The sequence below is a fragment of the Triturus cristatus genome, chromosome 4_1, assembly GCF_964204655.1.
Source record: "Triturus cristatus chromosome 4_1, aTriCri1.1, whole genome shotgun sequence".
Classification (NCBI taxonomy): Eukaryota; Metazoa; Chordata; class Amphibia; order Caudata; family Salamandridae; genus Triturus; species Triturus cristatus.
Window position 1 is genome coordinate 477,037,762 of NC_140585.1, and position 14,161 is coordinate 477,051,922.

Genomic DNA, 14,161 nt, shown 5'->3' on the forward strand with positions numbered 1-14,161 from the left:
AAGGCGGAAATAGTTTCGTTCACTACTGCTTCAAGGGTTCTAGTTAATCTACGTATCAGCTTGCTATTAGTAACGGTACCTATATAGGGAAAGAGACCTTTATTGAAATCGGTGTATTTTTCCCATGCTGTTTCAGTGTAGTCGACTATTGGGAGATCTCTCCTTACTCTATTATATACTAAATTAATATTTCTGTGATAATCAGGAGGAGCTAGAAAAACAGGTGGCAAAAGGAATCCAATGTAGCAAGTACCATCCCAATCTAGAGGCAAACGTACATATGCCGTCTGACCACATATGAAATAGGAATGGCGGGAAGCTCTAAATGTAGACTTGCCTTGATCACTAAATTCTACTACAGTGGTGCATTTACTATGGCCCATGTGTATGGAACCATTCTTTTTTATACATAATTCACCTTTTACTGGAAGTATTGACATAGCGGGCAAAATTGAAGTAGCTTCGGATTCGACATTCAAGATCAGGAGATTAAGCGTAAAGTTACCTAATCCATATACTTCATTTTCTAGATCAGTTCCTGTTCCTTTGGGAAGTCCCTCCTTGTTGGGGTGGCAGACCTTAAGTAAAACTAAGTTCAGATTTCCCCATACCCCATTGTCTTGATAAACTGCAGAGGTCGAATCTTGGGAATTAATTAAACTAAACCATGCTCCACAGGAGCCGTTGTGTGTGAACGGGTATGGAAAAAGAGGTAGAATTCCTTTATCATTCTGATAGGGAGGGAGTCGGCCACATATCCAACAATTTGTAGCATTGCTAACCTGATGGGAATGATGCAACATACTAATAAACGTGTTATTGCGCAGTGCAAATCTATAAGACAACTCAAGCGGAGGTAATTTACTAAAAGAATGTTCAGCAGTAACATTGTAAACATGTCTAGAAATAGGATAATATATGTGCAACAATATACTTGCAGTAATTATTAAAAGACTTGAGAAAAATAAAATTAATAACGTCACTATGCAATGACTACGCAGTGATTTACAGTACGCCTGTCGTTTCAACATTTTTCGGGTGTATTCTCTATTCAGGTCCAAGGGATACATGTCAGAGACAATTCAACCGCTTCACCTTGGAGAGGACTTAAACAATCAAATTGCTCGACTGATTGGGCCTGAGCTTTAATTTATAATGTTCAGAATCACTTTTTTCCACAAAAGGAAGTTTTGAGTCAATGGGTGAAGACACACAAGGTGAGGTATTCACATCTGATTTTAGTCCATGAAATTTCTTGATATGACTCGAATGAATCCATCCCTTTCTGCCTTCGATCTTTACGGCTGTTCTTGTGGTGAGCAACACCAGCTGAGGTGACCTCCACCTAGGTTCCAGCTGCAGCTACCTGTGAACGACAAGATTGTAGTGCAGACATCAAGGAAGCCAAGTAATCTGTCAGCATGTTACAGTCAATATCAGTTATTTTGCGTGGTACAGGCGTCCCCCACATATTTGGTGGTCTGCCGAAGATCACTTCATACGGGGATAGCCCTGTTCGAGAGTGTGCTACCATTCTTGTGTAAAAGAGTGCAACTGGTAATGCTACTACCCAGTCGACACCTTTCTCTCTGCATATTTTGGATAATCTTATTTTCAGAGTCTGATTATGTCTTTCTACGAGACCTGCTGCTTCGGGGTGTCGGACACAGTGGAATTTCCACTGATAGCCTAACAAAAGTGAAACGTGTTTCATTAATTCGGATGAGAACGGCTGGCCGTTATCCGAGTGAACAACACGTGGTAAACCGTATCGTGGGAAGAATTCTCGAACCAACTGTTTGGCAGTAGTCGGGGCAGTGTAATCTGAAACCGGGTATGCCTCCGTCCAACGGAAAGAGCACACACAACTACGAGAACATATTTGAATCCTCTACATCGTTCCATCTGGATATAATCCATCTGGAGGACTTCAAAAGGATGATCAGGAGGATGAAATCCACCCTGTTCTACGGGAACGCTTTTTCCTGGGTTGAACTGGCAACAGATCAGACAGGTACGAACTTTTTGTTTGGCTGCAGCTCGTAAATGTTTATTAAACCAAATGTGTTGAATGCTATCTAGCATAGCTTTTTCTCCTAGATGTGCAGGACTATGTACAGTGTTAATTATAACTTGGACCATTGAATCAGGAAGGAACCACACAGATTTTTCCTTCATCATCCATCCTTGATCGGTTTGGATCCCTCCTAATTCAGTCCATTTCTTTATTTCATCTGGTGTAGCATATGTCTGTATGTCAATTACATCAAGAGCGGGATCCTTAACCATCATACAATGTGGTGGTGTCTGGACTATTGTCTTTGTCATGTCGGATGTTTGAGTTTGAGCAGTCTGTTTAGCTGTTCTGTCAGCTAGATCATTGCCTTGAGAAATGATATCAGTAATTTTCGTATGAGCTTTGCATTTCATAATCGATATTGCAATGGGCAAATGTATTGCATCTAATAAAGCATGAATGAGGGGTCCGTGCTGAATGTGGGCACCGTGAGAAGTTAAATAACCTCTCTCTCGCCACAGCACGCCGAAGTCATGTACGACTCCGAATGCATAACGTGAATCTGTGTATATGTTGACTTTCTTATTTGTGGCTTGAATACAGGCTTGTGTCAGAGCGACGAGCTCTGCTGCTTGAGCGGACAAGGTATTTATACACTTGGTTTCAATAATTTCAGTGTCTGTTGTGACTGCGTAAGCGGCCACTAACTCTCCTGTACCTGTTCTCATACATGAACCATCTACATACAACGTCAGGTCTGGATCTGACAATGGGACATCTGTCAAGTCTTGTCTGGGTTTCGTCGTGATTGTAATAACATCAATACAATCGTGGGCTAATGGGTCTGTTCCATTTACAGGTAAAAGTGTGGCAGGATTCAATGTGTTACAACGTCTGATTTCTATATGTGGCTGAAACAATGTTAGTTCATACCCTGTAAGTCGCGCTATAGTCAAGTGTTGTGTTTGCGTTCGATTCACAAGAACCTCTACGGCGTGTGGTACTTGTACTGTCAATGGATGTCCTAACACTATGGCATCGCTTTGTCTGATTGCTAAAGCTGTCGCTGCCACTGATTTCAGGCACGCAGGCAGAGCCTGAGCTACGGGATCTAATGTACTAGAAAAATAAGCACATGGTTTGTGTGCTCCTGCTTGTTCCTGTGTGAGTACTGACAAGGCAGTACCTTCTCGTTCTGTAACAAAGAGTGTAAAATGTTTTCTGTAACATGGTGTTGCTAAAACAGGTGCTTGGCATAGAGCTTTCTTTAAGCTTTCAAAAGCTAGTGTGTGTTCCTGAGTCCAAGGGAGAACAGTCGATGTGGCTGCCTCCTGTGTTGTCAACTGAATGAGTGGTTTTGCTAGAAATGCATACTGAGGGATCCACTGCCTACAATATGAAGTGAGGCCTATGAAAGCCCGCACCTCCTTTTGTGTCTTGGGTATTGGCATGTTAGCTATTAACTGAATGCGGTCCGGTGTAAGCTGCCTTCCCTCCTTGGACAGCGAGTGACCAAGGTAAATAACTCGCTGGACACAGAATTGCAGCTTAGAAGGGGACACCTTGTGCCCCTTTTCGGCTAGAAATTGTAAAACCGTCAGTGATGCTTTTTCACATTCAGGTTCGCTTCGGGCGGTGATCAGCAGATCATCGACATATTGAAGCAAGGCAGTGTTAACTGGCATGTGGATACTGTCGAGTTCTCGTTTCAGTGCTTGGCTATAGATGCTGGGGCTTTCTGTAAATCCTTGAGGTGCGCGTGAGAATTTGAAGCTACGTCCATTTAAACTAAATCCGAACAAATATTGGCTTTCCGGATCTATTGGGACGCTGAAAAAGGCATTTTTGAGATCAATTACAGTAAAGAATGTTGCTTCGGAATCAATAGCTGTCAGTAATGATGAGATATCGGGGACCACAGGGAATTGTGGCACAATACACTTGTTTAATTCGCGCAGATCAATAATCAATCGATATACTGGCGGGGCCTTCGGATCTGTTCGTTTGAGAATCGGAATTATCGGTGAATTACATACATTGGAGTCTGTTTCTACAACCACTCCTTGGGCAATGAGCTCGTCAATGATTTGTAGTAAAGCCACTACAGCATCTGGTGGTAACTTGTATTGTCGCATTCGTGGTAGTACCACTCCTGCCTTTAGTGTAACTCGATATGGTGTAATATTCATGCAACCAACATCAGTAGGGCCTTGTGCCCATAGATGTGTAGGTAAAGTCTGCAATCGGGGATCCATGTCTCTAGACACATAATGACCTTTAAAATCACGTAAAAACAATCTTACTCCTTCCGGAGAACAACATATTATAGCTCCTAGAGCTTTCAATGTCTTTATTCCTAACAGGTTTTCTGGACATGATTTAGTAAGCAACAAATCTGTAGTTCGGGTCAAAGGTCCTATCGTAAGTGGAAGAGGTTGTGACACTTCATTAACAATAGGTTTTCCTGAAAAACCAAGGGAAATATTCTGTGAGCCTGAGAGGGGTGCCCCTGGAACTTCACTACGTTTTATAGTTGTTCGACTTGCCCCTGTATCGAGTAAAAATTTTCTGTCTTGGCCTAATAATTCACTGTGCACATAAGGTCCTTCTTGATCTACAGGGATCTCGATAAGGGGTAAGTCAACTTCCCTCTCTAGGCTGGTTCATGCATATCGTTGATAATCAGGATAGTCATACTGTGCGGTCTGGTACAGTTGTCGTGTTGTGGTTTGTGTGGCAGCAACAGGCAGCGCTGGTGCAGCTGGCACAAACTGTATAGACTGTTGTGGAGCTGGCATGGCCTGTGCATGCTGCGGTGCTCCTTGTTCATTCTGATCCTGTCTAAGTGGCCGTGGTCTTTCTTTTGTAATACCCGTGGCGATATTACGCTTCAGGACTGGACAATCGTGTACATGATGACCTAGTTGTTTACAATAGTTGCATGTCCCTTTTACAGGTCCTGCTAAATCGCCAGAATGTGTCGTACCCTTTTTATGTCCTTCAGCTGGAACTGTCTGGGAGACTAGCATTTTCATTTTCGTGTCTTTCATGCGTCTTTGTTCATGATCTTGTTCCTCTCTAATTCTATTGTGATGATACTGTAACATTTGTAACATTTGTGATGGAGTGTTACCTTGCCATGTACTCTCGAATTTTAATACTGTATTCTTCACTTGGGGCAAAGAATTTTCAACTAATTTTGTCACAAACAGATGTGGGTATGACTCGCTACTTGCTTTTATACCACTATTTATACCAAAACATTTTTCGAATCGGGCATAGAAATCACTAGTGTCTTCATCTTGCTTTTGTTTACAGGCTGAGATTGCACCCCAGTCTTCCTTTTTCGTAGTTAATAAACGTGGCAGTACCTGTACTAGTAAACCTGGCAGTGCTTTAGTTTTGTCCCCAAGCCCCGAACCTGGACCTCGGGCCTTTTCTTCATTTTCTAATGCTGTCCACTCTATCTTTTGGTCTCCCACCTCCCACTCTTTTTCCTTGAGTTTTTCATAAATGCCAGCAGGCATTAATACCTTTAATATTGTCATAATGTCGGGATAGGTATACTCTCCCATGAGTAACATGTCTTTAATTTCTCGGTGGAAACCCGCTGGGTCTTTGTCATGACTGGGTACCACTTTCTTCATTTCTAACAATTCTATTTTTGATATGGGCGTATATACATATACACGTTTAAACTGATTGTCCTCGCCCTTTATTGGGTGCACTTCTCGTAAGGGATTCTGTCTGTCCATGTAATACGTGGTTCTTTCCTTAGTGGGCAGTGAGACATGTTCTGGGCATATAAAAAGAATGTACTGTTTTCTTGATTCTAGTATTTCTTTAATTAGCTTAGTACCTGAACCTCTCCATTTATTCGTGAGTAATTCAGTCAATATATCAGGTAAGGGACCAGGATCTGAATGTTGGCTTTTATATAGTATAAGAAGTTGTTGAATCATATAAATCCCAGCTAAACGCTGTTCATCTGGGGTGAGATTCAAAAATGTGTGGGCTATTGTATTATCACCATACATTCCGGGACTGTCAATCCAATGAACGGCTGACCTCGCTAATTCTTGTTCATCCATAGAATCAAGAAAATGATAACCCCTTCGTTCTCGCAGTAATTTGTCAGCGGTTTGGAATGAATGCTCGTTAGACCTTATGTTTATTATTGGTGTTTGAAAATTCCTGTTATTTTCTAGACATATCGGACGTATCGGATCAGTAAGACATCTAGTACTATTACAAGATTTTCCTCTACCTACATAGGCTATGGTTCCTGACTGTCCTGTGGGCAGTCCTGATCCTTCTTCCTCCTCGTTTTGTTCAAACTGGTCTACCGTTAATCTTTCTTCGTGTAGGCGTTCTATTTCTTTACGGATCTTTCTGCACATGGCTATTATACATTTTTGCCTATCATGTCTCCCTTCTGATATATTCTGGCTCCATCTAGTAAGAGTTTGCATTATTTCCGGATCTACCCCCGGTCGGTCTTGATTTCTGATTACGCAATTTATGAGGAAACGTAACAGTTCCCCCTGTATTTCCACTTTCTGGTATTCCATAGCTCTGTTAATACATTCAGAATCTCGCCCTGTTTGGACATAATGATATATATTGTCTAGATGCATAGTCATTCCTGGTAACTTCCCTAAATACACCGTGGCTCGTCTGATACGTAATGATGCCAGGATCATTTCGTCCTCCTTGCCGGGCACAGGGTCATATCTACAATCCACTAGAAGTTCCTTAAGCGTGCGGGCATTTATGAGTTTGGGGGTACGTGGATGTGCTGACTCTTGAAAAGTAAGTTTATTTATTCTAGGTGGCGTAGAAAAGATATTGGTAGCACCTCCGGTAGCCCCGTCTGGGGTATCGGGTGTGAAAGGATTCGTTGAACGTGATACAGCAACTATAGGTGTGGATACAGCTATAGAAGTAGCTGTGGGGACAGATGCAGAAACAGATGTGCTTGCCGGAACTTGTGTCAGAACTTGTTGCTGTAGGGATACGGGTACTGGATCTTGGCGTTGAACCTCCCTGGCAGGCGGTCTATGTGGGGCGGGATTAGCATACTCGGGAGCTGCGTCATCTAAATATGAGGAAAGAAAAACATCTTCTGCGGTTCTAGGATGCCCCTTAGGATGTACCTTTATTGGAAATAATGGGGTTGGCAAGTCTTTTGGTACCCCTGGAGTAGCCTTAGGTAATCCTTCAGCCAGAAGGGGATACATACCATTCATAAGGGCATTTCTTTGTCTGTCTACTTGTTCTGATTTCACTCGTGCACCTTCTTTAATTAGTAGATTTTCTCGGACTTCATTTGAATTTTCTTTACTCTTCTCTTCCTGTCTACGTGCTTTTTCTGTTCGTCTATGTGATTCTTTACGCCATAATTCAATGGCGTCTTTCTGTGATTGTCTAGCTTTCTTTTTCCATAATTCTTCCTCTACTTTCACGATGCACTCTGCATCCCAGGTCCCAGCTGCGGGCCACCTCTGACTTTCTGGTAATTCCTTAGTGTAGTCTACCCATAAATCGAGAAACAATATGGCGTCTAGGCCATGTTTATGATACATGAAGTACCCTGGAGTGTCCCTAGGAGGAATGGGAACAGCTTCTTCGAGTACCCCTTTTCTAGTTGTGATCTGTCTTAGTTTCGAAAAGAGCGGCATATTGAGAACTGGTCTGCTACTTGATCTTGAACAAACTTAATACAATAAAACACAATAATGAACAGTCATTCATACCACAATATGCAGGACGTATCAATACATTTAACATTTATCATTTAAAATGAGCAGCGGTGATGATGACGATGATCTAGGAAAAACTTAATCACTAAAACATAATACTCGACATTAACTGACTTATTCTGAATTTATATACTTGATATACTAGATATACTGCTAAACAGTACAGATACACTGCTGAAACAGTGCAGACCGGATTTGTGTACCCAAACCCGTCTGGACCGGCACAACTTATGTGCAAGCCAGAACGCCTCCCCAGTAATGGTACTCACCGGGTAGCTCGAAACGGAAGGCCTCGGAAACTGAACTGAACTTGAACCGGACTGGACTCGACTTGAACACTTCGGACACTGGACTCGACTTGGGACTTCGGAAACTGGTGGGCCTCTGTATACCTCGGATCTTGCTCTCTCAGCTAGGCTCTGGTCGGGATACTTCGCACTTCTCACCGCCTCGTCTGGGTGTTGATCGCAGCCTCAGTCGCCCCCGCTTGACCGGAGGGAGATACAGGAAATCCTGCTGGTACGCGTTGTTGTCCGTCCAGCTGTGGCAGGAGACCGGGCCTGCAACGCACCGCCGGCGCGTGAGATGAGAAAGTGTCCCTGTTCGGGCGCCATTCTTGTGGTAAATAATTTAATTACCGGGACTTAATTTGATACAGAAACATAATAAAATAGCTCAGTAAATAAGAGGCAGAATCCGTGGTATTAGAGGTTCGGAATGGGCTTTATTCCAGAGGTCGATTATAATCGGTTGCTCCAGGTTCCATCACCACGAAGGTTCAGGAAGTGAAGTACATACGTTATTGACAATCAATTACTTTTATACAATAAGCATTACAGTGAAGCAAATACAAGAGGCGTAACAATTGATAGTGGAGATAATATATTCATACGTGGCAAAGATAGGCGTAACTGGGTGTGTTTACAGAACGTCATCAGATGTGATGTCATAAGAGGATGGTCACATGAAAGAATTTCGCAATGTCAGCAGAAATACTTGGCAGAAATGCGCGCGCAGCAGCATGACGTGTGATTGGCGTGCAACTAGGGGGTGAAGGGGACTTGACATTTAGCTCTACATATGGCGACAGAAGTCTGGAGGGTCAAGTCAACCTAATCCCAAATCATATCTAACATCCTATGTTTAAAGAACTAAGTTATCCAAAAGAGAGGTCTCTTCGAGTGGAATCTTATTCCATACTGACTATACTGACTGTTAGTGCGTCTAAGTGTCTATACTAGATGCGAGGGCGGAATCTTCCATAGTAACAGGGCTATGAATTATTTGCATGAAGACAGAGAAGCCGGGCCTTTGCTCGGTAGCTGGCAGAATGTTTACTTAAGCTACTAGACAGGAATGCATTGGGCAGCGAGCGGAGCAGATAATTTCCGAAGGTGAAATACAGTTTTTGGCAGGCAGCAGGCTGATGTCAGGCTTCGTGAGCTGCGCAGAGAATGAGACAAAGTTCATGGTCACAGATGCAGGCTCAGACTGGATCTTTCAGAGGCAGAAGGCAAGAAAAGCTTGATGACAGAATCAGGGCCTACTTGCCTGGACTGTAAAATGGCATAAGTGAACCATATAAAGGCGGTGGCCTTTCGTACTTAGGAATGGAATATCCGGCCCATTCATGGCGGATCTGAAAGAGGACATGTTAACGGTGGACGCACATGTATTTGCGTCTTCATAACTGGAACTGGAGGGAACATACATGTACTTGTGACATGCACATAGAACCGTTGGGGTCCAAGATAGGGGACATAACTGACCGGAAAAATCCATATTTCCACAGTTCTTTGGTTATCATAACCTACCTAGTTCTAGTCCGTCACAATTGATTTTAATAGTGAATGGTTTGCCTTGATTAAAATTGTGGTTGGTTAAAACCATTTACTTTTTAAAATTATCATTCACCTATCCCTCAAAAACCAGCTCCGCTGTAACTCAGGCATCGCAGCACACCGAGGAGGCACTCGGCCTCCTTGGTGGGAACCCGATGATGAAGCAGGTCACCAACTAGGTTGGTGAGTGAGGGTTCTTCTACTACATCCGTTTGGTTTTGCCCACACTGTTGTCCTTTTTCCTTTTTCTTAGTCACTCTTTCGTTGTTTATGAATAGTTTACCAAAGGGTGCAAGAGTGATACCTTCCCTCTCCCTCCCTTTGATGTTATTGTAATTGACAATGTAACCTAAATGGATCTCACATGTGCTCTTCTAGGCAAGAACCAAAATTACCCGTGGCGGTTAATTTTTAAAGTTCAGTTTTCTAGAATTCAGCTGATTCAGCTCCTGTTGCACAGCTTCCCAAAGTTCCGTCTCCCCAGTACTATACCGACTTTCGTGAAAAAATAAAATCACATTTTTTCATGCAAATGCCAAATGTGTTTAAATGTTGCCCCTACTTCACATAACTCAGGAAGGTTGTCAAAATGTCTTGGCCTACTGGGCTCAAATATGGAGCATAATGCCCGAAGGCCTTTTTCCATTTGCCCATTTAAGGAGCGGATTCCATGGTGAACCAAAAAAAGAATCGATAAAACTAATATGCCTTGTATGCTGAAAAAAAGGAACGAAAGATGATCAGTACATTAACTGTAAAGCATAAAATAAAGGAGAAACTAAAACAAACGGAATTTGACAATCCGCTGCTTATGTCAAAAATATACCCAATAAATATAATATTTTCGTATGCCCTGTTGTTCCCACAGCTTTAAGAGGTGCATAGGAATAAAAATTGTTTCAGGTAATTTCTATAAGGTGTCTGCCACCTAGAATATCTTTCAAAAGAGGGTTGTGCGTATCAACCCAACACGCATTGTTGAAAACCGATGCACAGCCGGTAAATGGTGGTATTTGCCATGTGGAAGCGTGGGTATTATGGCAAAGCACTTCAAGGGATGTAAGTTTCACCACGATGCACACCATAAATACATTTAAAGCTGCAGCCCTGTACGTCACAAAGACCACATGAGGTGGGAACAATGACCTCTATCTGCTGTTTTGTTTAAATGCGGCAAACTTTCTTGCAGCCCACCACTCAGTGTTAGCCCATTTAATGAAACTGGTGCCACACACAATGTTATTTGAGCATATCCTAATTCAATCAATGGACAGTGTTAATTCTTTCCTCCTTCGTACATCTGGGTGAACATGTTTCAGCGTCGTCTCTAAGCACTCACTTTGCCAAATGACCTGGACTCCATTCTCTGGAAAGGCCCCATAGCACATCTCAATGTGGTGAACAACTGAAATTCTGCAAGGGCCTGAAGAGACGCTTTCTGCTTGGCCTTTGCTTCGTTTAGCGACCTGTTAATTTCAGTACTCTCTCTCTCACCTGAAGGCCACCTGACCCTTCCCTCTTCTTCCTGCATTTAAATGATCTAATTCTGGTCAGGTCCTAGTGCCCAGTGGAAGCTTCCTCTTGGGCCTCCCGCTGACAAGGCTAATCCATCTCTTATCACTGCAAGGCACTCGCAAAAATGGAGGAACTGGCAGTGATTGCTTATTCTTTAAGCGCCTGCCCCCCTCAACCAACTACACAGGGAAAGATTACAACTGTCATGAAGTATATTAAAAACAAAAAATATATATATGATTGTGCCAGTATAAAATATACAATATGCGATTATCAGCTGTGCAAGTACAGCATTATTTACCAATTACATGGTAACATTCCTTTCCAATAATAATGTGTCTTAATTTGCTCGTACATGGTATTCCTCTTATGTCGAATACAAATTTAAAAAATTGCATAAAATCAAAGGATTTTTTACATTATTTTGAATGTTATTAGATTAATTGTTATTTATTCTTTTAGTCACACTTTATAGGGATTTTTGTTTTTGTATTCCAGTTCATTTAATTTGTCTTCTGTCAATCCTAAAAATGTAACTACATAGTCTTGATCACCAACACCTTATTGAGAGTGTTAAGTCAGTCATAAACAAGATGTGTGAGCACTTCTTTTAGGAATCCTGTTTCTGGTATTTTATGAACTGGGTACTTTGTGATCTTCAATTTTTATGCAACCTCTCACCAGTCTGCATGCTAATTGTTGCCTTCTTTTTATAGGTATAAAGATTTTTCTGTTTCCTGTTCATTATCCTATGCTGGAAAGAAGCTATGTCAAGTAAAGTACTGCAGGAAAAGACCAGCTGAAAAGTCACTATTTTTCTCAGTGACTTGGTACGAGAGGTGAGTTCATAGCTAATATTGTTTGTGATTTGCATTACATAAAGTTTTATATACAGGAAAATAGCCTAACTCAGTTTGTTTGGCATATTCTATGCACCCTGAAGCGACCCACATCATCTGATAAATTGGCAGGATTGCATTTCTTTCGCCACGAACAATTAGAAGTTATTAAAATCAAACTTGTTCTAAAACATGATCCTAAACATTTTGGATAATCTCAGTTTAAACCATTAAGTGTACGTTTACAACCAAAAACAACAATAGACACGTTAAGTGATGAGCTAACTGTTTAACTTTAGGAATTTTCTACTGCTTCTAGGTATTTTTTCCCATGCAAATTTAATACTGGAGTAAAATAACTCAAATCTGGAGAAGGTGATACTACTGTGGCTGGATCAAAATGCGTTTTTCTTTCACCATATAATAAGAGTGTCATTTGATGTCTTCTTGGCTTCTAAATGATTAGGAATTTCACCTTGTGTATTCTTATCTTTTGTGCAATATGCTTTGGGGACCCTCCCTCCTTTCCCAGGTTTAGGTAGTCTTCTGGCCCGATTACTTCTGGTAACAGCAACAGGGCACCTCTTCCCAAAACTATTTCACCGACTTCTATGGGGGGGAGAAGGTCCCTTCTTTCAGTATCCCCAGCAAGTCCACCATCTACTGTGCCCCAGAGTGATCGGGGGAGCTAGTGCCACTTGCTCTGGAATCAGTCCACTAGTGTACAAGAAGAAGAAGAGCCACCCGAACCAGTCAATTTTTCCTCTTGTGTGGATCCAATCTTCTGAAAGTTTCTGGCCCCCTGCATGGGTTTAATGTCGAGGGGAAGAGATCTAGTAATTTCCCATCGCCTGGAAGCAACCAACAGGCTGGCACTCCCACTTCTCAGCATTCTGGTATTTTTCTAGATTGGAAAATCAATTGATTTTCTGGAATGCTTCACCCTTTACTTTAATTCTGCCCACCCTAGACTGGTTTCTTTCCTCTCAAGACTTCAAAAGGAATGACTAGTGACAGAGTTCTGGGTGCCCTCCCATTGCCCCTGTGCAAAAGATATGTCCAGGCTTGGCAAAGAATGGAAGCTAATCAGCCAATGAAGATTCCTTCCTCATCTCATTCCTCATTCAGGTGAAGGTTAAGCCCCCAAATGGGCTAATTATTTTACTAAAGGCTTTAAACGTCTAGCTGGTGAGCATAATAATTAAATGGGCCCATCGGGATAGGTCAAAACTCATTTTCTTTTGTTGCACATTTATATAGTGCAAACTCGACCCAAAGGTATTGGAGCACTTTACATGAGCACCTGTTACGTTACTCAAGGACGCATTCATTTTATTGGTAGGCACAGGGAGATTAAGTGATTTGACCAGAATCACAGGATGTGGAATCGACTCCTAGGCTCAAACCTTGGTTTCTCAGCTCCAAGGTCGGCAGTTTAGCCGTGAGACCATATCCTCTCCCCATGAGAGCTGGTTAGGGAAATATCACATAGATAAAAATATATAAAAATGCTTCTAGGTCAACAATGTAAAGTCAATGGCTTTTCTATGTTGAGCTATTCCAAGATGATATTTAACTAGTTTTCACTTTACCAAAATTGTAAATACGGTTAAAATGCTACGAGCTTACACTTCGGTCAAAAACAAAGAACATTTTGTTTAATTTTCCAATTAAATTGTAAGGCCTACATAGCTCCCATCTGTGACAGGTCTGCTTCTGCGTAGACACCATTCAAACAAACGTTTATAGTAAGGGGCCTCATTCATATCTGAGATTAAAAAACCAGGAGATCAAAAATAAATAAAAAAACACATACTGTATAATCCTCTAAACATTACATTACAATTTACAGGAATTCCAAAAATGAGTTTGGGAAGATTTAGGCAGGTTCTTTAGATTAATACATCTGCATTTGCTTGAGGGTGTGGCAGGCAGACATGTTTGAATCAGTAAGTCAAGCTAACATTTTCTTACATCCCTATCATTGCATGTAGGTCTCTTTGGGGATTGGCTTTCTTTCAAATCTCCACAATATGAGCGCACATCACATTGAGCACTGAAACACAGATTAAGTTGAAATAATCGGAGAGATCTAGGGATCCCCACAAAGTGACAAACTGCCAGAATGATGTCCTGCATGCAATGTGGGAGGGTCATTTGGTAGTCACAACTCTTTCCCAATGTGTC

The 14,161-nt window shown here is 41.8% G+C and overlaps 1 protein-coding gene across 11 annotated transcripts in view; it reads left to right on the forward strand.

Annotated features, from left to right (window-relative positions):
- PIK3C2G (phosphatidylinositol-4-phosphate 3-kinase catalytic subunit type 2 gamma) overlaps positions 1–14,161 on the forward strand; it is a 2,048,585-nt gene that overhangs the window by 964,205 nt on the left and 1,070,219 nt on the right. For all 11 annotated transcript variants that reach the window (XM_085652678.1, XM_085652687.1, XM_085652677.1 and 8 more), the window contains one exon: positions 11,852–11,974. In XM_085652678.1, the coding sequence (XP_085508804.1) occupies positions 11,852–11,974 (123 nt within the window). The remainder of the gene's footprint in view (positions 1–11,851; positions 11,975–14,161) is intronic.